The sequence below is a fragment of the Malus sylvestris genome, chromosome 2 (genome assembly GCF_916048215.2).
Source record: "Malus sylvestris chromosome 2, drMalSylv7.2, whole genome shotgun sequence".
In the NCBI taxonomy this organism is placed as follows: domain Eukaryota; kingdom Viridiplantae; phylum Streptophyta; class Magnoliopsida; order Rosales; family Rosaceae; genus Malus; species Malus sylvestris.
Window position 1 is genome coordinate 9,744,288 of NC_062261.1, and position 26,019 is coordinate 9,770,306.

The following is a 26,019-nucleotide window of genomic DNA, read 5'->3' on the forward strand; positions in this document are numbered from 1 at the left end:
TGCCTTGCCGCAACGGTTTTCGCACGACAAAGGTTCGTTGGGCAAATTTTTGCGCGACCTTTTTTGACTTTGCGCGACGAAGGACCTACGTCGCGCAAAGTGTTTTTTGTACTAGTGATTAGCTTGTCGGTTAGGGTTACTCCAAGATTTTCTAAACATCCAAACCCCTGTTAGATTAAGGGTTTTCTCTTCAACTTGTTTTCCGGCTTTGGACCTTTTTTTTCTTTTTAATGTAATTTAGAGTAATAATATCACTTATATGAACTAGTTTTATAAATGATCATGCAAGTTGTTTGTCTCACAAGGCAAAGGTTTAGAAAGGATAAACCAAGATCTTCAACTTTAACATCTTATTGTAATTCTACTGACCAAAATAAGGCAATATCGATATGTAAAAGTATGTACTCAAAATACTTAGAAATAAACTTCTATAAAGTAATAAAAGTAGTTTTTGGTAGCCTGAAATTTTGTTTCACATATTTTTATATGAAATTTATTAAAAACATATTCATCACGTACTAGGGATTCATACAGCCGAACTCATTTAATAGGATAAGACTTTGTTGTTGTTGTTATCAACTTTCACTCCGAAAGTACACTTTTTTGAGTTTATCTTTAACTAGTGCTTCCTCTTCTATCGAAAACTTCCTCAAGTCTGCTATATGATCTAGCTTAACTTGACCACAAGATCATCAATATAAAACTCCAAAGTATGCCCAATCATATTATGAAAGATAGCATCCGGTTGCCCTATAATACACCCATCAAACTAAGAGGCATGACCACATAACAGCACCAACTGCTCTTGACCCTTGACCACATATAAGTTGTCTTCTAATGCTAATTTGATCTGGTTGTACTCTCCCAGCCATGAATGACAGGATTTGATGCCTGAAAACTGCATATATAAGCAAATCCTGAATCGGCATTGGTATTGGTTACTCATACTTTTAGAGTTGCTTGATTTAGATTCTTGTAATCTACACAGATCCTCATTACTCTGATGATTTAGGGTTTAGCGTTTAGGGTTTGTGTCGGTTACTTAAATCATGTTTTCTAAGGCCATCCAAAGTATGAGTAACCAATGCCGATGTACGCCTTAGAAAACATGCTAGTAACCTCGTAAACTCTTCCTTATCCTTTACTTTTGTCTCAGAAGACACTCTCTTTTGAGTTTGTTGGACTGGTCTGTAACCTTCTTTTAAGTTCAATGCATATTGAAGGCAAGAGAGAATGATTTTTTCAATTTAAGAGGATTAGAAGGGTTTAGACATGAAGAAAACCTGTTAGCTTCAACTTAGTCACCGTTTTTTCATTTCTTCGCAACAACTTTGAAAATAATGTTTTATCTAGTAAATCTCATCATCTACACCGAACAAAACCTAAATGTGGATTTGGTTGTTGATCACAAAAAAGAAAAGGTGGATTGGGTTCCAAGTTTCCAACCCATGTCAGCGCAATTGTTTCTAATTGTTTACTAATTTTAGACTTTGGCAAAAGAAGTTCCTCAGTTCCTCTCAAAACACTTTGTGACCGATTTATAATACTTCATGTTTATGATTGAAACTATTCATATGATAAATTACTTTGTAAGTATCACATATGCAAAAAATCAATTAGAAATAAGATCGTTTAGTCAATCAACTATAGCAAATAAATAGACAGTACGCAGTGATTTTATCGAATTCATTTATACAGTTCGATGACTTAATAATCTCATATTTTATTGATTTTATATAGAAATGAACTTTAAATAAGTTAATATTACGAGATTTCAATCATAAACACAAGTTTCCTCAAGTTGATCTCAAAGTATTTTGAGGAGAAACTCGTCCTCATCGTTTGAGGAGCTAGTTAATTACTTTGTAAAAAGACCTATTTCTGCTAGGTCATATACACACAGGTTTTGTCCTTTAAGAGCGCGTTTACGTACACGTAATGGGAATCAAAACATGGAATCGTATTCCGATTATGGACCACTCCTGTGTTTACTAAATTTTAAGGAATAAAAAATATGGTGGGATCCACACAAAGTTTGGAATTCAATTCCTCACTTTGGAGGAATTGGATCCCTTGATAGTAAGTGGTATTTGAGTTCCTGAAGAATGAGGGAATGGGGAATCCATTTTTCATACCCATAATGCCCTCACATAATTGCTGAAATTCCAATGATAAAACCAGCTCCCGTGCCCAGCGCTAGTTTGTCTGCTTCTCCCTCACTACCGCCCCCTTCCTGTCTTCCAAAGGCCACATACCCACCATCATCTTCCTAGACAACAACGACAACCAGAAAACAAGATCAAGCGAAAGCTGAAGAAGAACCCATTTTAGTTATTTCTTTTTAACACAATGCTAAAAACCAAACTCCTCACATTCAAATCAACATGATATACCCCGTAAACTAAACTTCAAAGAAATTACATTACCACAACCAGCACTTCCCATAGGCCTCAAACCCACTGTGAATTTCAAATCGTTGAAAGATAACTGAGGCAGAGATAGAGAGAACGGTTGGGTTGGGGTTTGGTTGGTTAGTTTTTTATTTTTAATTTTATATCAATTGACTAGATTTCCTATAAGTTCTTATAAAATATTTATTTATAATAAAGGGCATTCTAGTAATCATACAAATTTTCATTCCGATTCAAGTGAATTAGTAAACAACTTATATTCAAACAAGACCATTTATACTCCGATTCCAGAAAACTGTAGTAAACAGCTTTAATGGAAATCTGGATTTCAATTCCTCCTCAATTCAATTCCCCCTCGATCCAATTCCATCTATTTTGATTACGAATTAGTAAACGGACCCTAATGTAACTTGATTGAACCGTCAAGCCCTTGGTAGTTTTTCTCTATTGCATGAACCCAGTTGTGGTTGTAATCTGCTATACTTCATTAAAACTTATTTTTGTCACACATCATAAATTGTATAGCACAACCAATAAATCCCCAAGACCTGCAAAACGATGTACACTTAGAACAACCATCGTAGTGTAGCCGGAGCCGCCACCCTTTCAGATCCACACCAACTCTAACATCACACGTCTCGGTGAACGTTTAAACCAAATCCTATGCAGAATACAATTGCTGAATACTTGAGTTCAAAAGTGGTCCGAGATGGTTATAAACTAGAAAACCAGAACACCTTTCATACACCTCTCTTACTTCCAATCTTGTACCTTCCTATCATTCCGGTGACCAGGTGGGCTAGTCACAATTCTCGCGCTAATGCTTGCAGTTCTTAGAAGTCTGCGGAATTCTGATAGGCTGATCCTCCCATCTTTGTCGATGTCCGCCTCTTCAAGAAGTGGATCAATAGAACCTTTTAGACCAGTGTGCTGCAAAAGAAAAGAAAGCAATATCGTATATTAGCAAAATTAACAAGACCACCGCTCGAACCAATTCGGTGTGCCATGTATCCGTGTCATCTGAGAAGGAAGGGGGATAGTCAATGCATGGAACTAATACTAACCATTCTAAGTTCCTCCGGAGTTATGAACCCATCTTTATCTATGTCGAATTTCTCAAAAGCTGTCCGTGAGCGCTGCAGCCACTTCTCTGAGTCATGTTCCTCCAATTGATGCACATGTAGAGTAGCCGCGACAAACTCAGTGAAGTCCACAAGCCCGTCGGTGTTGATGTCAATCTGAATCAAGCAAGTAAACAACCATATTTCAAACCGTACAGAGAAAGCAACACAAAAAACACTGATATAAAGATCAATGTTAGATTCACATCGCCTTGGGTGGAGTAAGGGTAAGAGGGATTCCAACGAGAAAGAATCATAAGGGGAAGAAGACCCTAAGAGACTGGCATAAAGAAGAACATAATACAGAGGCAGGGTTTTCCCCTTGTAGAGAGAAGGAAAAAAGAAAAAGGAAAAAGTTGTGGGGTTGGCATACCGCTTCCAGTATCTCAAGAACACGCGAATCTTTCAATTTCCAAGGGACATCTTTAGCAAGCGCCTGCAATAAAGACATCATTTAGAAGTTAGAGAGGTATCAAATTCTACATTCCATAAAGAAATAGGTATCAATAAAGACATCATTGAACTTAATGGGATAAAGGTTTACCTGTCTCATTTCTTCAAGACTAATAGAACCATTCTTATCCACGTCAATTGCATCAAATTGATCTTTGAGATCAGACAGCTCCTCGGGATTAAGTGTGCTAGCTAATGCCTGCAAGGATATAAATTTTGAGTAACAGATATTAAATACAAAACACACTTGTCTTTGATGCATTGGAAACTCCAACAGAAGGAAATCTTTCTTACCCTTAGAGCAAACTGTTTCAAACGACTATATTTCACGAACTGGCGCATGTTGTTGAGAACGGATATATCGATAGGAATCTCTGATGCATTCCCCCCTTCTCTAACCCACGGGTGTGCTGAAAATAGAACGAACTGTTAATCCCCCAAAAGAGCTAATCTTTTATCACTTCAATAATTGCCGTGAAATAAACTAATAACGGTCTCTGGGTATTTGACTATTGACACCAACAACTCAATTGCAAAGAAAGAAAACATTGGAAAATCATTTCCAAGCCCACTAACTTGAACTTTCACAAATACATTAGCCTTTCCAGTGCTAGTGTAATCAGCATTATTTCTACCAGAATAAGATCTAGGGACATACATAGTGCCTGAGCAGCAGTTAGCCTCGCCCGAGGATCCTTCACAAGTAACTTCTTAACAAAATCTTTAGCACTGTTACTTATGCTTGGCCATGGTTTGCGACGAAAATCAGGCTTGTTCCTTAAGACCTGCAATAAAGGAGAGGTAAGTCTACTAACAGAAAATGGCGGGGAGGGTGCCACTATGCAAATAATGAAATGGCACACAATTCTTGCCCCAAAAAACAAAAAGTAAAATCCAACAGAGAAGTTTATTAGTATACAAAATTAAGAATGTACTACACCTCCTTAAATATACCATCTTCGGTCTTATCCCAAAATGGACGCCTCCCACAAAGCAAAATGTAGGTAATAACGCCAATACTCCAAACATCTGACTCAGGCCCTGACTTGCGTCTCAATACTTCAGGAGCAACATAGTAAGCACTGCCAACAATATCTTGAAACTTCTTTCCTGCATTTTCAGTTTAAACAACTTTATAGTTTTCAAATACAAATGGCCAGAAACCTCGTCACAAGAAATAGATGAACAACACTGACAGGAACTTGTAAATCTCTTGATCAAATATTTCTAGGACTGCAAGTATGCATACCTGGTTTTATGAAGTCAGACAAACCAAAGTCTGTGGCCTTCAAAGGTGAGTCTAAGGATTTTGACTTGAAAAGAAAATTCTACAAGCAAAGAATAAAGGTAAGGTTACAACAATCTAGAGGTTACAAATATCTAGAACATAACAGTTGATGAATTCGTGTTAATGAACTTGTTTATACCTCAGGCTTCATGTCACGGTGCACCAGACCATGTAAATGACACTCAGCTGCAACCTTGAGCATCTGCCTTACAACTACTGCAGCATCTTTTTCAGTGTAACGGCTGTCCTTCCTGATTAACCAAGAACAAGGATATAATTGCAATGTTACAAAAGATATCACAGAACAACTTTCATGGTCAACCAGAAATCAGATTAGTATTTATCCAGGACTAAAGGAATCTTACTTCTCTAAAATCCGATCCAGCAACTCACCACCTTCACATAACCTGAAAGGGCAGAAAATTGAAGACAATATGAGCAAGATATCAATAGGATGATGAAACATCCACTTACATTATTATAAAAAATAATGTCTCAGAAATGACGAAGATCCCATAACCAGAAAAGGAGTGTATATCAATCAAAAAAAGGAAAACAATGGATAATCTGAAAAGAATATAAAAAGGAAACTTACTCCATAACTATATAAACATAAGATTCATCTTCAAATGCATCATAAAAATGGACCACATTCTCATGGCCTGCAAGCTCCTGTAATATCCTGACCTCTCGCTTAACATCTTCAACAGCAATAGGTAGAATCATCTGCCGCCAAACCAAAGATCATTCAAGCACTAATAGAACAATTAACAAAGACGAAGGAAAAATATTTATCTCGCCAATGAACGCAGTAATACTCGTGATTAACAGCTACATGTTCAGGAAAACTGGCTGAAAAGAAACAAAATGAAATACATATTTCAACACTTGTGGCATGAACAGAAAGCTCAAACAAACAATGACTTTGCTAACGATGCCTGCTATAAAATCAAAGGCATGACCCCACAAAACTTAAGAGTAATTGTCAGTTGCTACCTGCAACTATATATATGCAATCAGCTAAACTAACAATTGAATGAAGAGGTGCTCAAAGTGATCAAACTTTCAGAAACCACAACTGAACCCCAAAAAGTGGGAAGCTTTAACTCTCCACTCCTCAGAAAGACCCACACAAAAGACTGCTCAACAACATTTCATATCTTATTTAACAATTGAACTCCACCCAAATAGAATCCTTCACAATTCATCAAAAGGAAAATGAAGAAAAGGGAAAAACTTATCAGCCCCAAATTGTCATACAACCAAATGAGATCAAGAATAGCAACTTTCCTATCAATGATCCCAAAAAAATACAAAACCCAATTCATAAATTTGAGATTCCAATCCAATACCTTGTTCTTATCAATCCTCTTGACCGCAACTCGATCCCCATTTGCCCTATCGGTTGCAACATACGTGTACCCAAATTGCCCATGACCCAACAACTTCCCGATCGTGTACCGCTTATCGAAATTCTTATCGTACCCGAAATCGGTCCGCTTTCCGCAGGGAACGGCCCCCTTCCGGCTCCTGGAGTTGAGCTTGGTTTTAGGTTTATGAACAGCCTGCCTCTTGGGCGGCTCATTGGGTCTGTGGGTGGGTCTCTGTTCCTGCTTCCCGGCTGTTGTCCTCTGTTTCCGGTTGTGATTGGAGGCGGCGGTGCCGTGGGCGTTGTTGTTGCTATTTGAGCCACTGACCTTGACAGCGGAGAAGCAAATTCCCATGGTTGACCCAGAAGATAGAAAACAGAGAAAGGAAGAGGGGTTTTACTTTTCAGAGGTTTTGATCCAAAACCAATGCTGGCGGAGAAGGAAATCGATCATTCATAGAAAGGATCAGAGAGACATATAGATACAGAGATATATAAATATAACAAAATGGGATTAGGAAAGATTGGAGCAGATAGGTGGAAGAAGAGAAGAAAGAGAGGGAGCAGACGGAGGGGGATGGTCAAAAGAGGGTTTTTTTGACAAGCCAAAGGGAAAAAAAATTAAATAAAATAAAAATACAAAGAGAGAGAGAGAGAGAGAGAGAGAGAGAGAACGGGCCTGCGGAGGGCGGTGGTGGAGCGGAAGCTCCACCGTTTTTCAGTTTTTCGTTGGGAGGAGATCGTTATTATTATTTACTTTCAAGATAAATTTTGGGAATTTCCTTCCCTTTTATGTCTTTGATTGAAAAAAAAAAAACAATTATTATTTTTTTTTTTTTGGAAAATTCGAGAAGATATATATACACACGGGATGTATGTGCAACGCGGTAAAATATTTTTGTTTTACTTATTCTTAAGTATTGCGTTAACAGTTAAAAAGAGATCAATAGTTGGGAATAAAAGATATAATATAAGCACACGTAATAACGCGGCAAGAGTTTCAAAATAAGAAAAGAGAATAAAGATAGAAGAGGAAAGTGAATTTATCGAGTGAGGGGTGAAACAATGAAAATAGCAAATTGTGAGTTCGCAATTGTAGGTAATAATCGTAATTTTGTAATGAGAATTGTTATTAGCATTCTAAAAATCTCATTTGGTACTCTAAACTTTCTATTATTAAATATATATATATATATTAAAAATATAAAATAAGATTTTTGAAGTGCTAATAACAATTTTCTTTCGTAATGAAAAACAATTAAATCTTTCACAAAATAAATAAATAAATAAATCTTGGAAGTATATTATGTGTTGCTTATTTTTTGTTACTGCAGGGATTAGGTTTTGCTGATGTTATCTTTTTCTTGATTTTTCCTAATTTTGTTGGGTAGATTTTGAATCGTGATCCTACCTCAAAACTAAACGCCACAACGACAACTATACACCAACTGGTCCAAGGTTGGCAAAACAATAACTACACTATAAGGGCAAACAACATAACAATTTGAAGGTAGGGTCCCAGAATGCTTAAGGACTTGTATCGAAGTACTTTTAAAATAACTGAAAGTGTTTTTGATGAAAATGTTTACCAATCATTTAGTGAAAATAGAAATGAATCCTGGAAAAACATTTGAATTGCTTCCTGGAAGACGAACATTTTCTCTAAAAGTGTTTTCAGTCGTTTTAAAAACACTTCCAAATAAATCCTAAAGTTCTCAACTACTTTCAAAGAAGAGACATCACCTTTTAGTACGTAATAACTTACGAGGGGCCGAAGTATCTTACTCTTGTATTTATCTTTTCATTCACGTGTTATAATCACGACTTACGAGAAAATAAAGATAGGAACAACAATAATAAACAGTATGGAACACAGAAGTTTAATTTACCTTTGATAGTGGTGGTGGCAAGTTTTGGAGAAGTTCAATTCTTTTATTTCTAAAGATTTGTGCGTTGTTTCTCTCCATCCAAACCTAGTAGGTTGCAGTAGATAAACACTAGTAATCTTTTCGTGACATCAATCAATGCAGATGGGGAAATTTACCAAGGAACTCCACAATCATTAATTTAGCCCACCTTAGCTAGGTTCCCTCAGTATGCGGGCAATCAAATGATTAAGAAATTATGATTTCGAGCGAGTGTACCTAGGTGGTGGTTCGATTGGGTGCCAACCGTTGTATACACTCAACCATACATAATTAAAATCGATAGAGGTGGTTGCGTAAACGTGAATGATCGTTGTATCGTTGTTAAACTATCACGTAAACAATTACGCGACCGTCTTTTGGATGTTTTTGTCAAACTAATTCCTCAATATAACAAAAATATCGACAGATTTTTCACGGAATGATCAAAATAATTTACGGTGGACAGCCTCAGAAATAACTTCTATCGATTTTCATTGTTATAAATCAAAATAAGGAGTTATGTCAATGTAAAAAACCTTAACTTTACTATAGAAGTAATACACCGTGTTAACTTTACGGCAGAAATGATGAAGCTCATGGAAATGTTTCATCTTAAGTTAACTAGCTCAATTTATTAGACCAAAAGAAAAACTATATAAAGTTAGCCAAACTAGTTCCAATATAAGTTTAGAAACAACATTGTTTTGATAAATGATGTGTGCAGGAAAGAGAAATTTTAACTTTAAGTGTATGACCAAGAAGTAACCTTGTTGAGAGTACTAATCTCATTGAGAAAAAAAGAGATTTTGTATGTGTGGATGCAAATTTCTTCCTCATTGATCTTGGACAATTTTGCACCTACAAAACAATTAACACCTTAGGTTAAGGCCAAGAGCTTCACGCGCCCACGATGGATGGGGGGGGGGGGCTTTGACCGAAAAACCTTCGATGCCAAAGTTAGAATTTAGAGAGAAAAAGTGTTTAGAGAATTTTGGGATTTTTGCCAAAGTGTTGGAATTGGCTTTTTTGGTGAGAATGAGAGTATATTTATAGGGATAGGAGGTGGCTAGGGTTTTTTTGGGTTTAATTTAGGTTTAATTAGGAGTTACAAAATTGATTATTTGTATAAATGGGGTAATAAAATGGAGAAAAGTGAAAAAGGTTAGGAAAAGTGAGGTGGCCGGCCTCTTAGTAGTTTTAGGTGTGAATGGGTGTTTTATTTGATAATTAAGGGATTGATTAGGTAATTAATCCCTTAATTAATCAATTTTTAGGGAATATGAAAGGAAAATATCATTTAGCTAATTGATTAGCTAAATAATGGAATACAAAATATATAGAATAAATTAGGTTTTAGGAATTACCTTATAGAAAGGATTTGATTAAATATGCTTTAAATTGTTACCTATTTTGGGCACTTTTGACTTGGTTTAGGGATGATTGCCCGCTGCTCGTGCGTAGGAATCCCAGTATGCCTCAAGGGTATTTTTGTCATCTTTTACCCAAGAATCCACGTGTCGCCTTGTGATTATTTTTGGCTCCATAAATGCCCCCACACCTGTTGGGCTGCTCGTAGGAAAGGGCAGCAGGTGTAGAGATCATCTTGCTTTAGGAAACGTGGGATTGCTTCTTATTTTAATGTAGATTCTCTCTTTAATAGGAAATTAGATCATTATAGGAAAGGGAAATAAATTTCTCTTAAAGCCTATTTAAGTCCACCTTAAGTGGGTTATTAAATCAACTTTGGAAAGCGATTTATTCTACCCTACAAGAGAGAGATAGCTTAGAGGATATTTGTTCCCCCTCCTTTAGCAATTTTCTACATCTTGCCCGTGCAAAGGACCGTCTTTCGTTGCTTTCTTCGTCTTCTTCATGCCGCACTGATGTAAGAAAAAATTAATTTTCCTTGTCTTCTTCTTAGATGGTGCTACCTCGGGGCAGCCGTCAGGGTGGTGCGGCATGTCGGCTGGCATGGGCCAGGAGTCGGCTCGGCATGGGCCGATGAGGTATTGTGGCAGGGACCACTGCTTTAAGCTGCTCGACTTGGCTAGAACCAAAGGCAGCTTGTATGGCTGGGGCCACGGATTATGGCGATGTAGCGCAGTGCTAGGCAAGTCACATGGCTCATGTCTTTTTGGGCTTTTGGACATGACGCGAGCTAGGCAGGTGATTGAGAGAAATGAAGAGGTTGCGGGCCTCATGAGCTGCTAGAATGTTGGGTTGAACTCCCATACTGGGTACCACGAATGGCGTTGGCTACTTTAACTCTCTTCGTCAGGAGAAACGTGGGTTGCTCCCAAAATAAAAGGTGAATAGGATCAAGGCGGATGCATTGGCTCGTCCAATCACTGTTGTGGATCCTGCTGCAAGTGAAGGTGGGAAAATGGATCTTCCCTGCCTGCTCAAGAGATGTCAACTGAGAAAAAAACCAAAGACTTCTTTCGCTGCTTATGCAAAGCATGAAAAGTTGATTGCTGCTTATAATCAAGTGATCCACTTCAAGATAATTGTTGATAGGCTTGAACCCCAAGTGTTGGAACTTCAAGGTGTACTGAAGATCAACGAAAGTTTGAATAAAGAAGTGGATGAGCTACAGCGCGTCCATGTTGGTATTGGTGAAGTAGTTGGAGAAGTTGGTGCCCAGGCTGGAGCAGTCGAGGGTGATGCCGCTGCTAAGAGCTTCGCGGCTGCTGAAGGTGTGGCGACCGAATAGTCGTGGGATGTCCAGGCTGCTAAAGTGTAGTCATCTAGGTAGCCTTTAAGATTTTCTTTGTTTTTCCTTGTAGCTCTTGTTTTGCTTGAACTCCTTCGGCATTTGCCAGTCATTTATAAACATGTTTTCCTTAGCTTTTCTTCATTTTTGCTTCTTTTGTTCATGCCCTAACCTTTAGACTTGATAAACCAGTGGCAAGCATGCTACTTTTTATAAGCAAACAAGCTCACGTAGCCTATGCAACCGTAGGTGTTGGTGTAGAACTTTGCAAAGTTGTTAGCCATTGGGTTGGCTGCCGGATGCCTTACTTACAGAAGCAGACAAGTCCGCGTAACCACTAGGCTGTTAACCTTGACTTTCTCCAGTTCCGTAGGTTGCGTAGCAAGTATCACAACACTTTAGGACTTGGTGTAGGTTGTTCCGCGCTTGGCAGAGGTGAAGCTTATCGACTACATAACATGTCGGCAGTGGATAAAACTTCGTATATGCGTGCTAGCTTGTTTAACCTTTCACAAGAATGTGCGGTTGTATAAGTCTAGTGCGGTTTTACTGCTTGAAGGGCAAGCCGTAGGCAGTCTTCCGAAATCCGTAGGCTACCTTAGTGCACCCGGTAACAGCTTTAGGATTCCAGGGTAGCCGTCCATCGGATGTACTGCGTAATGTGCCCTCTCCGTCTCTAAGGCCCGGTTCCCCACGGATTAGGCCAAAAGACCCAAAATCCTTCAGTTAGCTAAGCCTTGAAAAAGACCATTGCGGCTACTTCTAGGAATCCCGGCGCAAGCCATCGTGCATCTAGTTATACTAGGGCAGCCCAGCTCATCCACGTCTGGATATTCGGAGTGTAGAGTTTCTCCTTCCGTTCTTTGAGAGCTGACCTATGTGGGTGTCGGGGAATTGGTTTACCCTATCGTGTTGGAGAGCAATTAGTTTACCCTTTTGCACCGGAGAGCATGGTTGGTCCCTCGGGGGGCGCAATTCCTGCGGTAAGTCCCTAAGAAGGGCGCGGTCTTTTTTTTAAGTGCAGGAGTGATCAGTTGTTGTAAGCATGCAGCCAAGCCAAGTTATGATTACTTCTGAATTCCTCATTGAAAAACGAGTTAAACGAACGAGAACTTAGATGTAAGGTAAGAATTGCATAACAACTGGATAATCCTCGATTGGTGAGGTAGTGCCCGTCGAGCTGCTTGAGTCTTCGGGCTTTGATGTAGCGAGAGGTCACACATAGTACTTCCTCATATTGTAGGCGTTACACTGTTTTTCGATCTTTTTGTCGTTTTATGGTGGCGAGGGTGTAATTGTTCTTGCCACCTACTCTGCTGATCTTGTATGGACTTTCCCAGATGGGATCCATATTTTTGGAGCTTTTTCTGCTGGCAGTGATGAAGGTTTTTCTTATGACCAGATCTCCAGGCTGGAACTACCGGATCTTGGCCCTTTTGTTGTAGCTGGAGATGAGTTGATGCTGGTAGGCTGCAATGCGAGTGATAGTCTGTTTGCGTCTTTCTTCTACCAGATCTAAGCTTGTGGCCATCTCCTTTCGGTTGCTCGTCTTTTGGTTGTGCGATATGCCCATAGACATCCTTGGAGTTTGTCTGGCCATTTTCTTTTCTAATTGGTGAGGGATTTCTTGTGGCAATCGAAAATCATCTTAGTGGATGCTTTGGCCCGCCTATTGCCTTGAGGATATCTTGGCGTAGACATGTGCTGCTTGATGCCATATTTTTGGAAGAACTTCGCCAAATCTTTACCCACGAATTACGGGCCGTTGTCGGTGACGATGGATTAAGGGATGCCAAATCGGCAAATGATACTCCTTCATATGAAGCGCTCTATGTCCATCTGAACCATGATCGTCATGGGCTCTGCTTCTACTTATTTGGTGAAGTAGTCGATTGCCATGATCATTATGCCTTTGCCTCTGGTAATCTGGCTGGTGATTAGCTAGGACTCGGAATGAATGGAAAGCTTTTTCACCACCAAGTCTTTTGTCATTCGAAGGCCTGCTAGTGGGGCTTCGTACTTTGCTTCGTTGTTAGATGCTTTGAAGCTTAGAGTGATCGCCTGCTTGAGCATTGAAACGTCTAGGGTGGCAAGAACCACGGCTGCTCACGAGCCTTCGTAGTTGGATGCGTCGTCGACATGCAAACGTCAGAAATCTCCATTAAGGGAGCAGGTGTGGCTAAAGTGTGCTCGGCTGCCTTCGAGGCGTCGTTGGGCCGAGTTGTTGCGTTTGTCAGAAAACTTTGCATCTGCCAGGGTCTACGCCTTTATCGTCGCCGGTTTGGATTCGGCAGAATAGTGCGTCATGATGATGACTGCTTCCGTTTGAAGGTAAAACTTAAGCTTTTGGGTTACAACAATTATCGTCAAAGTTAGCTTTTGAATTTTTAATAGCAGCGAAATGAGCTTTTGAACTGTAGAATACAGGTAGTCTGGCCCTCATCTCTTTTCGCATTATGGTAGAGCTTATTGCTACTTTAGATACCATCAAACATGCGAATAAATCCTCCGCTGCTTCTAGGGAGGTGATGTCGGGTACTTCTTCAAGTCCTTGAATGTGCATTGGCGAGCCTCATCCCAAAGTGCATGCTTCTCTGCCAAAGCAAAAGAGTCTGCCAAAGTTAGATCTTCTTTCTTGATCAATTTTCTGAATAGCGGGTGGTCTGTTGGAAGTCATTTTTGGAAGGCTGCTCTAGCTATCGAGTCGTTGCATCCGACTGTTTTTGCCTTCTCTACTTTGAACCTCCTCACATAGTCGCGAAGCGACTCCTTTGGGTTCTTCTTGACGTCGAACAAATGGTCAGACTTCTTTTTGATCGAGCGATAAGATGAATATTCTTTGGTGAAAACGAAAGAAAGTTCGTAAAAATTCCGGATGGATTGTGGCGGTAGGGTATAGAACCAATCTTGCGCTTCGCCTTGTAGAGTGGTGGCGAATATCTTGCACATAAGATCATCGTTGTTTCGATAAAGGATCATTACGCTTCGATAGCGCTTTAAGTGTCTCTCCGGGTCTTCATCCCCTTTGAAAGATGTGAAATGCGGCATGCTGAACTCGCGTGGAGGCTCTGTCTGCTCGATCTCGTCCGTGAAGGGTGACTTGCTTATATTGGTCATGTTCCGTCGTAATGCCTCATCGGTGACCTCATTGCGTTGGAAATCATGCAATCGCTTGGTCAATAGTCTGTCTACTTCTTCCTGAATTTGCCTTTATTGAGGTAGCGAAGCTCTCGGCTACCCTCAGCCATGACTTGCTGGTCTAGGCTGCTCTTCCATGTGTTTGGCTCGTCTATGTCGCGGATGCAGTGCATGTGGTACGTTCCTAGCAGGCGAGCAAGTTCTTCGCAGGCTGCTGGTTGAACTTGAGCGGGATTGAGTGACTGCTTCTCTCCGTCCGTCATGCTGCCTACTCTGATGTGAGGTGGATGATGCTCCTTGTGGGCTTAGCCGCGAATTGACACTTTGCCCGGAAGGTTGCTCATGTTGACTATCGAAGTATGACCCCAACCGTGAATGTATGCTCATCTGTGGGCCTAGTCGAGAGTGCATGTTCCTTCGCGCGCTAAGACGGGAATGTACACTGCCCAAACGTTTGGCTCGTGGCTGGTCGAGTGGCTACTTGCCGGGACGCTGCTGGAAAGGTTTATATGCCCTTGTCCTACTTTGGGATACCTCGTCCAGGGCACGTTGGATCCCGATGCATTGCAAAAGTTGATTCACCAAGGTTGTCTGTTGTGCAAGGGCGCTCATCAACTCTATGACTTGTCGAGACAAGTGTTGTTCGCCATTTGGATTGGAAGAGCTTGGAAGGAATGCACCTTCTCGGGCAGTGGAAGGGTGATAGACTCCGGGCGCGAGATTTGAGTTGGGAAATGTCAAATTCGCGAAAAAATATGGTGAGAATGCCCCCGGCTCGATGGTAGGTCCAGATGGTTGAGATAGTCTTGGGTCGACTTGGGCTGCTTGGAAAGCCACGAGAGTAGGCTGGGCCATGAGAATGAGCTGCTTGATTGGAGCTGGCTGGGCCACAGGAGTGGGCTGCTCGACTGGAGTTGGCTGGACCACGGGAGTGGGCTGCTCGTCGGGAGCAGGCTGGGTCACCAGAGCAGGCTGTTTGGCAGGAGCAGGTTGGGTCACAGGAGTGGGCTGCTCGACGGAAGCAAGCTGGGCCACGGGAGTGGGCTGCTCGACGGAAGCAGGCTGGACCACGGGAGTGGACTGCTCGTCGGGAGCAGGCTGGGTCACGAGAGCAGACTGCTTAGCAAGAGCAGACTGCTTAGCAAGAGCAGGCTGGACCACGGGAATAGGCTGCTCGTCGGGAGCAGGCTGGGTCACGAGAGCAGGCTGCTTGGTAGGAGCAGGCTGGGCCGCGAGAGCAGGTTGCTTGGCAGGAGTAGGCTACTTAGTATGTGATGCAAGCGAATGCGAGGCTTGGGCCCGGGCCAGTGCAAACTTGGATGGCACGACTTGGGCCGTGAGCCTTGGATGACACGGCTCGAACCGTGGTGAAGGCACCATGGACCTCGCCACGGGTGGCTACCGAGGTAGCCATCGTGGTGGTTCCCATGGTGGAAACTCGTGGTGGTGGTGCTGCTCCACTTATTGTCGCATTTAGCCTCACGGATCTCCGCAATCCCATTTCTTGAACAATAGAATTTTCACTTGTGAAATTTTCTAAATTTCTAACCATTATATTTTGCTTATACGTTTTATCAAAGAACCTTTGCAAGTAAAAAATTCTAATAATAAGAACGTATGAAAAATATTCAAATGGACTAGAAAATAAAGAAAAAACCTTTTTGTGCGAGAGTCTTCTACGAGTATGGATTTCAACTCTCAATGAAAGCACCAATTTGTGGATGCAAATTTCTTCGTCCTTGATCTTGGACAATTTTGCACCTACAAAACAATTAACACATTAGGTTAAGACCAAGAGCCTCACGCGCCCACGATGAATGGGGGGCTTTGGCCGAAGAACCTCTGATGCCAAAGTTAGAATTTAGAGAGAAAGAGTGTTTAGAGAATTTTGGGATTTTTGCCAAAGTGTTGGAATTGGCTTTTTTGGTGAGAATGAGAATATATTTATAGGGATAGGAGGTGGCTAGGGTTTTTTGGGTTTAATTTATGTTTAATTAGGAGTTACAAAATTGATTATTTGTATAAATGGGGTAATAAAATGGAGAAAAGTGAAAAAGGTTAGGAAAAGGGAGGTGGCCGGCCTCTTGGTAGTTTTAGGTGTGAATGGGTGTTTTATTTGATAATTAAGGGATTGATTAGGTAATTAATCCCTTAATTAATCAATTTTTAGGGAATATGAAAGGAAAATATCATTTAGCTAATTGATTAGCTAAATAATGGAATACAAAATATATAGAATAAATTAGGTTTTAGGAATTACCTTATAGAAAGGATTTGATGAAATAGGCTTTAAATTGTTACCTATTTTGGGCACTTTTGACTTGGTTTAAGGATGATTGCCCGCTGCTCGCGCGTAGGAATCCCAGTATGCCTCAAGGGTATTTTTGTCCTCTTTTACCCAAGAATCCACGTGTCGCCTTGTGATTATTTTTGGCTCCACAGTATGTGCTTATAGGTAATTGGATTACTTTCCATATAGCCCATTAATTTTACGATGAAACCTTAACTTTCTTCACACATGACCAAATTTTTTATATGTCATCATCTATATGTTATTCTTAACGGTATAATTGCAATAAGACTGCGTGGTAGCAAAGGTCCCCGAACTTTAGTGTTTGTCTCTGAACTCTCATATTAGTTTATCTCATCCTCTAACTTAACTCTGCATTGCATGAACGGTCCTTTCATTAAATTTGTCTTCTTTTCTGTTAAATTTAAAAGTATAGTGGTTTTTCATACCAAAAAAAAAAATCTAATAATTTAAAAAAGAGAAGAGTTCGACTCTTTGAGGTTAAGGAGGAGTTCCTCCTTAAAATATTTTGTGGCCTATTCACATAATTTCGTGTTTATGATTGAAACCGTTCATATTATAAATCACTATGTAAAGATCATCTCTTCAAACAATCAATTAACACTAATATCATTTCGTCAAATCCTTAAAGAATTCCGATCATAAGTATGAAACTATGTGAACAAATCACGAGGTATTTTAAGAGGAAGTTCCTCCTTAATCGTTAAGGAATAAAGTCTTTCTCTATAAGAATTTTATTTTCTTATTTTTTAGATGATTTTTTTTGTTTTATCCCTCAACTTAACGAAAACGTTAACAGAGTTAATGTAAAGGACTACTAGTGCAACAAATGACATAATTCAAGAACAAGAGAAACTATTAGTAGAGTTCATAGATGAAAACTAAATTCGTGGTATCGATTAGGGACCTATTCTAAGATTTAGATTTCCAATATAAAATTGGTAATTGAATCTTAAAGTTGAAATGCAGGATTTCAAACGTGGTTATCACAAAGACCTAAGTTTTTTTTTTTTTTTTGCTACTTAGTACTACAGTCTAATGGTATTCCTCTTCGCTTATAAGTGATAGGTTTTAGGTTTGATTTTCGCCAAAGACGAATTTAAACCACATTATTGTTAGTTCATTGTGAGACTAAGTTTACCCCTAATGTAGGTAATGTTGTTTGTTAAAATAAAAAAAATAATAAAAAAATAAGAGTATTTTTTTCTAACAAAGTCGATTGGTTGCAATGACTAAAATATCGATATCGCCGATATTATCGTTTTTCAGAGAGACCGATATTTTCCCACGTATCCCCCTAATTGTCGTCAAAATATTGCGATATTATCGATAATATCGTAATATATTCGATATTATCGAAACATCGTCGTGCCTCCGTCGTCGGAAAGGCAGCCGAGGCTGCATCGTCGCAGCTGCCCATATCTCTCTCTGCAATCCAAGATCTGCGCCTCCATCGTCGGAAATGAAAAATCCATTTTCTCCGGATCCCAAAACCCGCTCGGGTTTGAATCAAACCCTTTAATGGATCCCCTTGCCTGATGGTGGTTGCCAGGATGTGAGAAATGGAGGAGGAATGGTCCACAGGTGGTGATGGTGCTCGCCGGAGTGTGCGCCACTGTGGTGCTCGACAGGTGTGGGTGTGGTGGTCTGTGCACCAGGGGAGAAGAAACAAGGACATGAATGAGGGAGAAGGTTCGAGGGATTGGGGAATAGGGAAACACGGGGAAGTGGGGTGTATGTGTGTCTGTCTGCTCTGGGAATAAGACTTGTAGAGAAGAGATGGGGGGAGAACCGGAGATGAATGAGGAGAGGAATGAGGGAGAAGGAAGTGGTCTATGCGTGTGTGTGTGTGGAAGTGGGGTGTGTCTGTGCGTGTGTGTGTGTGTCTGTGCGTGTGTGTGTGTGGAAAGGAAAGAAATAATAGAAAATGAGGGAGTGGGGTGTGTCTGTGCGTGTGTGTGTGTGTGTGGAAAGGAAAGAAATAATAGAAAAATGAGGGAGGTACATCCCACGTGAAGAGGGAAAAAAGGTAGTAGAGAAATGATGGGTGCGGCAGTATGTCAGGATTAGGGTAGATTTAAAAACTAAAATATGAGTTTTACTCGAAAGTTGTAGTAAATCTTTATATATAAATGAGTATGGTGTGTTTAATCTTTTTTTCATTAATTATGTTGATGCACAAAACCGGAGGTCTTGGAACAACAGAAAGTGTCAGGTTTTGTGACCTTCGCTTGGTTGCTTCGGTCACTAGTGAGGATAAGTACGTAAATGAATAGAGACAGAGAAGCAAACACAGGATGTACGTGGTTCACCCAGATTGGCTACGTCCACGGAGTAGAGGAGTTCTTATTAGTAGTGAAGGGCTTACACAAGTACAAAGGATCAAGCTCTCAATTTAGTGAGTTCTTGTGAATGATTTAACACAAAATGGCATTAGGCCATATTGTGGGGGAATGACCCCTATTTATAGAAAAACTTGTAGCTTTGTCACATTGACATGTGTCATGTTGTGATTGGTTCTTGATGTCGACACGTGCTGCGCTCTGATTGGCTTCTAATCTTGACACGTGTCGAGTAGTGATTGGCCTCCTGGTCGGAGGGGAACTCTTCTGGGTCCTTGACAGTATAGCGTTGGCCGGTGCTCGGTAGTTTCGGGATTGGTCAAGTATGGTACAAACAGTGCTCCCCTAAGTTCCCGAGTGAGGGAAACTCCTCGGTTGGGGACTTGCAAGATCCAATCCCTTGAGTAATCACGAAACTTCTAAGTACCGAAGTGTGGTCTGATCTTCATTTGCCCTTCTCTGGAAGTACCTTTCCTCCATCCGGGAATGGTGTATTTAGCTGATGTTGACGCACAAGGTAATGTATCAATTTCACTTGAAGCTTAGTTGTAGTTTCGGGCTTAGTCAAGTGTGATACAAACCCTATAGTAGGAGTCCCCCAAGTCGCCGAGCTAGGAGATCTGCCGAAAGAGGTGACAGACAAGGTAAGCAGTCAAACTTCCAAGTAAGCAATCCAGGATCAGAGGTTTGACTTCGGCTTCCGGTTGATTGTTCTCATTCTCCTTGTCTCTCATTCAACTGCCAGGATAAGGAGAAGCAAATGGATAAGAGATGATATGAGATACTTTTGCTTTTGAAGAAGTAACTTTCCACAGGCTTATTCTTGAACTGTGTTGGAGGGGTTTCTGGTGCCCTTCAGAGTATAAGGCCGACTCAAAAATTTGAGGGTCAAAACAAGTCCATCAAATCTAGAGTACGTTCGACCTTGATGATATGGGATACTTTTGCTGTTGACGGAATAATGAATGTGGTATGGAAAGGTGTCGTGCTGTAGTGATCTGTTTCAGCTCACCGTTGAACCTTCTGCTTCAATCTTTTGCATGGCAGAAGTGGTGTGCAACCTTTGCATTTAAATGGTCCTTCAGAACATTCCTTCATAGTGACTCATCCACGCTTGGCAGCTTCAGTGTAAAGAGCCAATATCTGATCAACTGTCATGAGGTATTTGCCGGTGGAATTCGTGACCTTGACAGCAGTTGAGGATGAGTACTCGAGAGCAATGCTAAGTAAGCAACCAGGCAAAGGCTCCAGGCAGTCAATTCCAAATTGGAGGTTTGATTTCAGGTTCCGACTGACTGCTCTCTTTCTCCTTGTCCTGCAGGTGTGGACAAGGACAAAGACAAATATAGGGAGAAAGCATGATATGGGATACTCTTGCTTTCGACCCTGATGATATGAGATACTCTTGTTCTTGGTGTGGCTTATTTGCTGAGGTATTATCGGGGGGAAATAAAGCTGAGTATTTCGAGAGGTTATGTTGAGGGTGCCTTTTCGAATGCGAGAAAGGGTTGAGCATTTTTGCAGGTTTGCTTGTCCGTTGAGGAGGGAGGTCAATGTATATAGGGATTTCCCAATAACAAGTAGTAATGCTATTCCTTTACCCTTCTTGGTCACAACAATGTAGTGGGAGCTGCCAGCTTCACGTGTTTTAATTTTGTCAGAGCACTTTGAAAAAGTGGTATGTGGTATCTGGAAAGCTGATGTTACGTGTGAAGATTACAGACAAGCTTTATCTAAGGAAATCAAGCTCTCGAAGTTCTGAGAGTTGTGCCTCTTCGGTTTTCGAACAAGCAATCCCGTCGAGGATCTGACTCTCGAGATTCGGAAAGCGGTGCTACTCCGGTTTTTTAGAAAGTAATTATGTTGGGAGTCTTTTCTCGAATGTGAGTAAAGGTTGGACGTTCTTGCCAACCTGTCTTGCCGCAAAACCCGGAGGTCGACACACATAGGGACTTTCCAGTTGTCAAGCAGTGGTGCTGTTCCTTTACCCTTATGGGTAATAGTAGGGTAGCTGGAACTTCGAAATTCTCGTGCCTAAACTTTGTCAGAGATCTTTGACAAAGTTATATGTGGTACCCGAGGAGTTGATGGTGCATATGGAGAGCGGTGATTGAACAGTAAGATTCACGTGCTTTCTACTTCACCAGAAATCTTCGACAGATTGCCCGTAATTTCCGCAAAGCTGAGTGTGCATGTGACAGGTGCTGACAAGGCTGAAAAAGCAGGTGCTTCTTCGATTTCTGAGATCGGCCCTCGTGGTCTCTGAGCAGCCCAGCTTTTGAGAAAGCAAACGCCTCTTCGATTTCTGAGATCGGCCCTCGTGGTCTCTGAGCAGCCCAGCTTTTGAGAAAGCAAACGCCTCTTCGATTTCTGAGATCGGCCCTCGTGGTCTCTGAGCAGCCCAGCTTTTGAGAAAGCAAACGCCTCTTCGATTTCTGAGATCGGCCCTCGTGGTCTCTGAGCAGCCCAGCTTTTGAGAAAGCAAACGCCTCTTCGATTTCTGAAGCTCCGTCGAGTGCAGATTTTTATAGAGGCTGGCATTAAGTTCCACAGCACACTTGAATCTCTACCAGTAGAAGCTCATTTCTTGCACTTCTAAGATCTTGATTTGTCTGACCTCTTCCTTCTTCAACACATTTGAAAATGTCTGGACCCTCCGACCGTCGTTTTGACTTGAACCTTGGAGAAGAGACAGCCACGCCTTCTCCAGACAACATATGGCGCCCATCCTTCATATCCCCTACTGGTCCTCTTACCGTTGGGGATTCTGTGATGAAGAATGATATGACCGCTGCAGTGGTGGCCAGGAACCTTCTCACTCCCAAAGATAACAGACTACTTTCCAAACGGTCTGATGAGTTGGCTGTTAAGGACTCTCTGGCTCTTAGTGTTCAGTGTGCAGGTTCTGTGTCTAATATGGCCCAACGCCTATTTGCTAGAACCCGCCAAGTTGAATCATTGGTTGCTGAAGTGATGAGTCTCAAACAGGAGATTAGAGGGCTCAAGCATGAGAATAAGCAGTTGCACCGGCTCGCCCATGACTATGCTACAAACATGAAGAGGAAGCTTGACCAGATGAAGGAATCTGATGGTAAGGTTTTACTTGATCATCAGCGGTTTGTGGGTTTGTTCCAAAGGCATTTATTGCCTTCGTCCTCTGGGGCTGTACCTGGTAATGAAGCTTCAAATGATGAACCTCCAATGCCTCCTCCTTCTGGGGTTTTGTCAAGTACTGAGGCTCCGGATAACCACCCTCCGGTGCTTTCTCTTTCTGGGGCTCTACCGACTGCTGAGACTTCCCCTAAGCAACCTTTGTGAAGGCTCCCTTTTGTTTGTTTATTTTGACTCATGTATATGTACATATTTGTGGCTTATCGAAAATATTAATAAATAAGCTTTGCTTCATTTCAACATATTGTGTTAAATACACCAAAGCCTTCTTCATAAAGTTCTTTGAATTTTTGCTTTTGTTGAAACCTGTATTGTTGAAGCTTTGTGAGTGAAGCATGTAGTTTGAGGTAGTGTTCCCTTAATTTCCCGAGTGAGGAAAACTTCTCGGTTGGAGACTTGAAAAATCCAAGTCACTGAGTAGTCACGAACTTTTGAGTACCAAGGCGTAGTAGCATATGGTGGGAGTCCCCCAAGTCTCTAGTCGAGGGAGTTGACGAATGAGGTGTCTTGCTAATAGTCCATGTCGTAAGTACCAAAACTTCATTCTTTTGTTTTCTAAGTGGTAGCCCCGGACTTTTTCTTCATAGATTTTGTTGATGAAGGTTGCTAGGCCCGAATAAGTGGAATTGCAGAAGGTGTAACCGTTGGTGCATTAACATCATAATGGAAGCATCACAATGATGGAAGCATCACAATGATGAAAGCATCATAATGATGAAAACACCATAATGATGAAACATCATAATGATGTTTCTTTGGTGGAATTGTTTTTCATTTCCCCTAACAACCGGAATTGTTTTTCAACATAACACCATCATCTGTAGGTCGAATCACAAAGTTGTCTTCATGAAAGTTGTTCGTTAATTCCTTAACTACAACATATCCAAATTGGAGAGCCATCGGAGCAGTACAACACCAGAAATCCAGGTATGATGAGTGACTGTTTATCATTTGTCTGTCAACCCGTCAGATTTGTTGTGAGCTTTGAAACTCTATTTTCTCTTGCTCAGATCAGCATGCTTTATTCATTGAAGTTGTTCCTCAGCTTGTGAACTACAACATATCCAAATTTGAGATCCCTCGAAGCTGTATAACTCAAGAAACTCAGGTATGATGAATGACTGGTTATTATTTTTCTGTCAACCCGTCAGATTTGTTGTGAGCTTCGAAACTCCATTTTCTCTTGTTCAGATCGGTATGCTTTCTTCATTGAAGTTGTTCCTCAGCTTGTGAACTACAACATATCCAAATTTGAGATCCCTCGGAGCTGTATAACTCAAGAAACTCAGGTATGATGAATGACTGGTTATTATTTTTCTGTCAACCCGTCAGATTTGTTGTGAGCTTCGAAACTCCATTTTCTCTTGTTCAGATCGGTATGCTTTCTTCATTGAAGTTGTTCCTCAGCTTGTGAACTACAACATATCCAAATTTGAGATCCCTCGGAGCTGTATAACTCAAGAAATTCAGGTATGATGAATGACTGGTTATTATTTGTCTGTCAACCCGTCAGATTTGTTGTGAGCTTCGAAACTCCATTTTCTCTTGTTCAGATCGGTATGCTTTCTTCATTGAAGTTGTTCCTCATCGACTCTTTCATAACATATCAAAAATTCAGGATGAACTAACGGTTAAATATTTCCAGATCTTCGAAACATCACAACAGCTTCGAAATCTGCAAGAAGCCGACTATCATGTTTGGAGCTTCAACACTTTAATTTCCGTCGCTCAAACAGAAATGGTTCCTTCTTGAAAGTTGTTCATATGCTCAAGAACTATAGGGTGTCCAAAATTCAGCTCCATTGGAGAAGAGCAGAGGTTGCAGAAATTTGATAGATGAAAGGAGGCGGAAGAGGGAGAGAGAGAAAAAGTCTCCTGGGTTGGATTTCTATTTTGGGGCAGATTCCAATTTTTGTAGCACCTTCATTATTGATGAATTGCTTGTACTTTTGTCCATTATGAAATTTGGGACTTTGGCTTGTTGTTGGATCTATTATAATATGTTTGAGAACATATATAAGTGAATAAATAAGAAGGAAAATTTTGGGCCCTTGTGGGTGTAAAACAAAAAATGTTTATGTTTACCCAAGTGTTTTTGTACAAGTTCAAGGGCATCTTGGGTTTTGTGAACAAAATTTGTTTATTTGGAGCAAGGTTTTGTGTTGAAGCTTTGTAGGTGAAGCTTTGGTGTTGAAGCTTTGTGGGTGAAGCTTTGGAGGTGAAGCTTTTCGGGTGAAGCTTGTTGGGTGAAGCTTTTTAGGTGAAGCTTTGTGGGTGAAGCTTTTTAGGTGAAGCTTTTCGGGTGAAGCTTTTTGGGTGAAGCTTTTTAGGTGAAGCTTTTCGGGTGAAGCTGTTTGGGTGAAGCTTTTTTAGGTGAAGCTTTGATGGTGAAGCTTTTTGGGTGAAGCTTTTTAGGTGAAGCTTTTTGGGTGAAGCTTTTTAGGTGAAGCTTTGATGGTGAAGCTTTTTGGGTGAAGCTTTTTAGGTGAAGCTTTGTGGGTGAAGCTTTGGAGGTGAAGCTTTTCGGGTGAAGCTTGTTGGGTGAAGCTTTTTAGGTGAAGCTTTGTGGGTGAAGCTTTTTAGGTGAAGCTTTTCGGGTGAAGCTTTTTGGGTGAAGCTTTTTAGGTGAAGCTTTTCGGGTGAAGCTGTTTGGGTGAAGCTTTTAGTTGAAGCTTTGATGGTGAAGCTTTTTGGGTGAAGCTTTTTAGGTGAAGCTTTTTGGGTGAAGCTTTTTAGGTGAAGCTTTGATGGTGAAGCTTTTTGGGTGAAGCTTTTTAGGTGAAGCTTTGTGGGTGAAGCTTTGGAGGTGAAGCTTTTCGGGTGAAGCTTTTTGGATGAAGTTGTTTTTTTTTTTTTTTTTTTTTTTTTTTTTTTTTTTTTTTTTTTTTTTTTTTTTGGCGCTTGACACGGTCTTCATTTGCTTGTTTTGTAGTGACTCTTTATTGAATTCATTGCCAAATGGCCTTCATTACATAGGATGCCGAACGGCTATAGCTCAACACTTGTACATCGTGAGTCTATTTGTAGTAGTACTTCAAGTGATCAGCGTTCCATGGATGGCCAAGGGTCTTGCCATCGGAGCTTCTAAGTGTGTAAGAGCCAGGGCGACTGATGCCAATGACTTCATACGGTCCATCCCAGTTTGGACTAAGTGTGCCTTCACTCGGGACTCTGTCGCAGAGTAATCTTTTCTTTAAGACCCAGTCTCCTATTTTGAAAGAACGAAGCTTGACCCTAGAGTCATAATAGTTGGAGATGCGCTGCTTGTAGGCGACATTCCTCAAGTGAGCTTGGTTTCTGTGTTCCTCGACTAAATCCAAGTTGAGGGTGAGTTGTTTGTCATTTTCACTTTGAATGTAGTTCTGGACTCGGAATGTTGCTTGCTCGAGCTCAACAGGGACAACCGCCTCTGTGCCAAAGGCAAGTGAGAATGGAGTTTCTCCTGTTGAAGTCCGATATGAAGTGCGATATGACCAAAGAACTTGGGGTACAAATTCTGGCCAACAGCCTTTAGCTTTGTCCAAGCTGGTTTTCAAAGTGCGCTTGATTATTTTGTTGATGGCCTCAACTTGTCCATTAGACTGGGGATGAGCTGGAGAGGCAAAGCATAAGTTGATGTTGAACTTAGAGCAGAACAACCTGAACTTCTTGTTGTCGAACTGTCGCCCATTGTCAGTGACTATCGCATTGGGAATGCCGAATCTACAAAGGATGTTCTTCCACACGAAGTCTTCTATCTTTGCCTCAGTAATGGTTGCCAAGGGTTCTACTTCGGCCCACTTTGTGAAGTAGTCC

At 41.0% G+C, this 26,019-nt stretch overlaps 1 protein-coding gene and 1 long non-coding RNA gene across 2 annotated transcripts; one reads left to right on the forward strand and one right to left on the reverse strand.

The window, feature by feature from the left end:
• Nucleotides 1-2,872: 2,872 nt before the first annotated feature.
• Nucleotides 2,873-7,366, reverse strand: LOC126600446 (calcium-dependent protein kinase 28-like). The gene is made up of 12 exons (XM_050267017.1): nucleotides 6,626-7,366; nucleotides 5,869-5,999; nucleotides 5,639-5,680; nucleotides 5,413-5,524; nucleotides 5,235-5,313; nucleotides 4,926-5,095; nucleotides 4,644-4,770; nucleotides 4,280-4,395; nucleotides 4,077-4,184; nucleotides 3,906-3,968; nucleotides 3,476-3,649; nucleotides 2,873-3,341 (listed from the first exon to the last, which is right to left on the reverse strand). Exons 1-12 carry the CDS (start codon nucleotides 6,995-6,997, stop codon nucleotides 3,165-3,167), a joined length of 1,671 nt encoding a protein of 556 aa, XP_050122974.1. The 5' UTR covers nucleotides 6,998-7,366; the 3' UTR covers nucleotides 2,873-3,164.
• Nucleotides 7,367-23,012: 15,646 nt separating this feature from the next.
• Nucleotides 23,013-24,274, forward strand: LOC126611818 (uncharacterized). Its single transcript, XR_007618932.1, has 4 exons — nucleotides 23,013-23,151; nucleotides 23,235-23,332; nucleotides 23,416-23,513; nucleotides 23,597-24,274. It is a non-coding gene; the product is annotated as an uncharacterized LOC126611818 (long non-coding RNA).
• The last annotated feature ends 1,745 nt before the right edge of the window (nucleotides 24,275-26,019 follow it).

Bases quoted from the DNA above. Each gene is read 5' to 3' on its own strand.
- LOC126600446 (XM_050267017.1), bottom strand. From the start codon at position 6,997: ATGGGAATTTGCTTCTCCGCTGTCAAGGTCAGTGGCTCAAATAGCAAC. The intron at 5,525-5,638 runs GTAAGATTCCTT...TTGGTTAATCAG, and splicing joins CTGGATCGGATTTTAGAGAA to GAAGGACAGCCGTTACACTG. The intron at 4,396-4,643 runs GTATGTCCCTAG...TTCTATTTTCAG, and splicing joins AACTGCTGCTCAGGCACTAT to CACACCCGTGGGTTAGAGAA.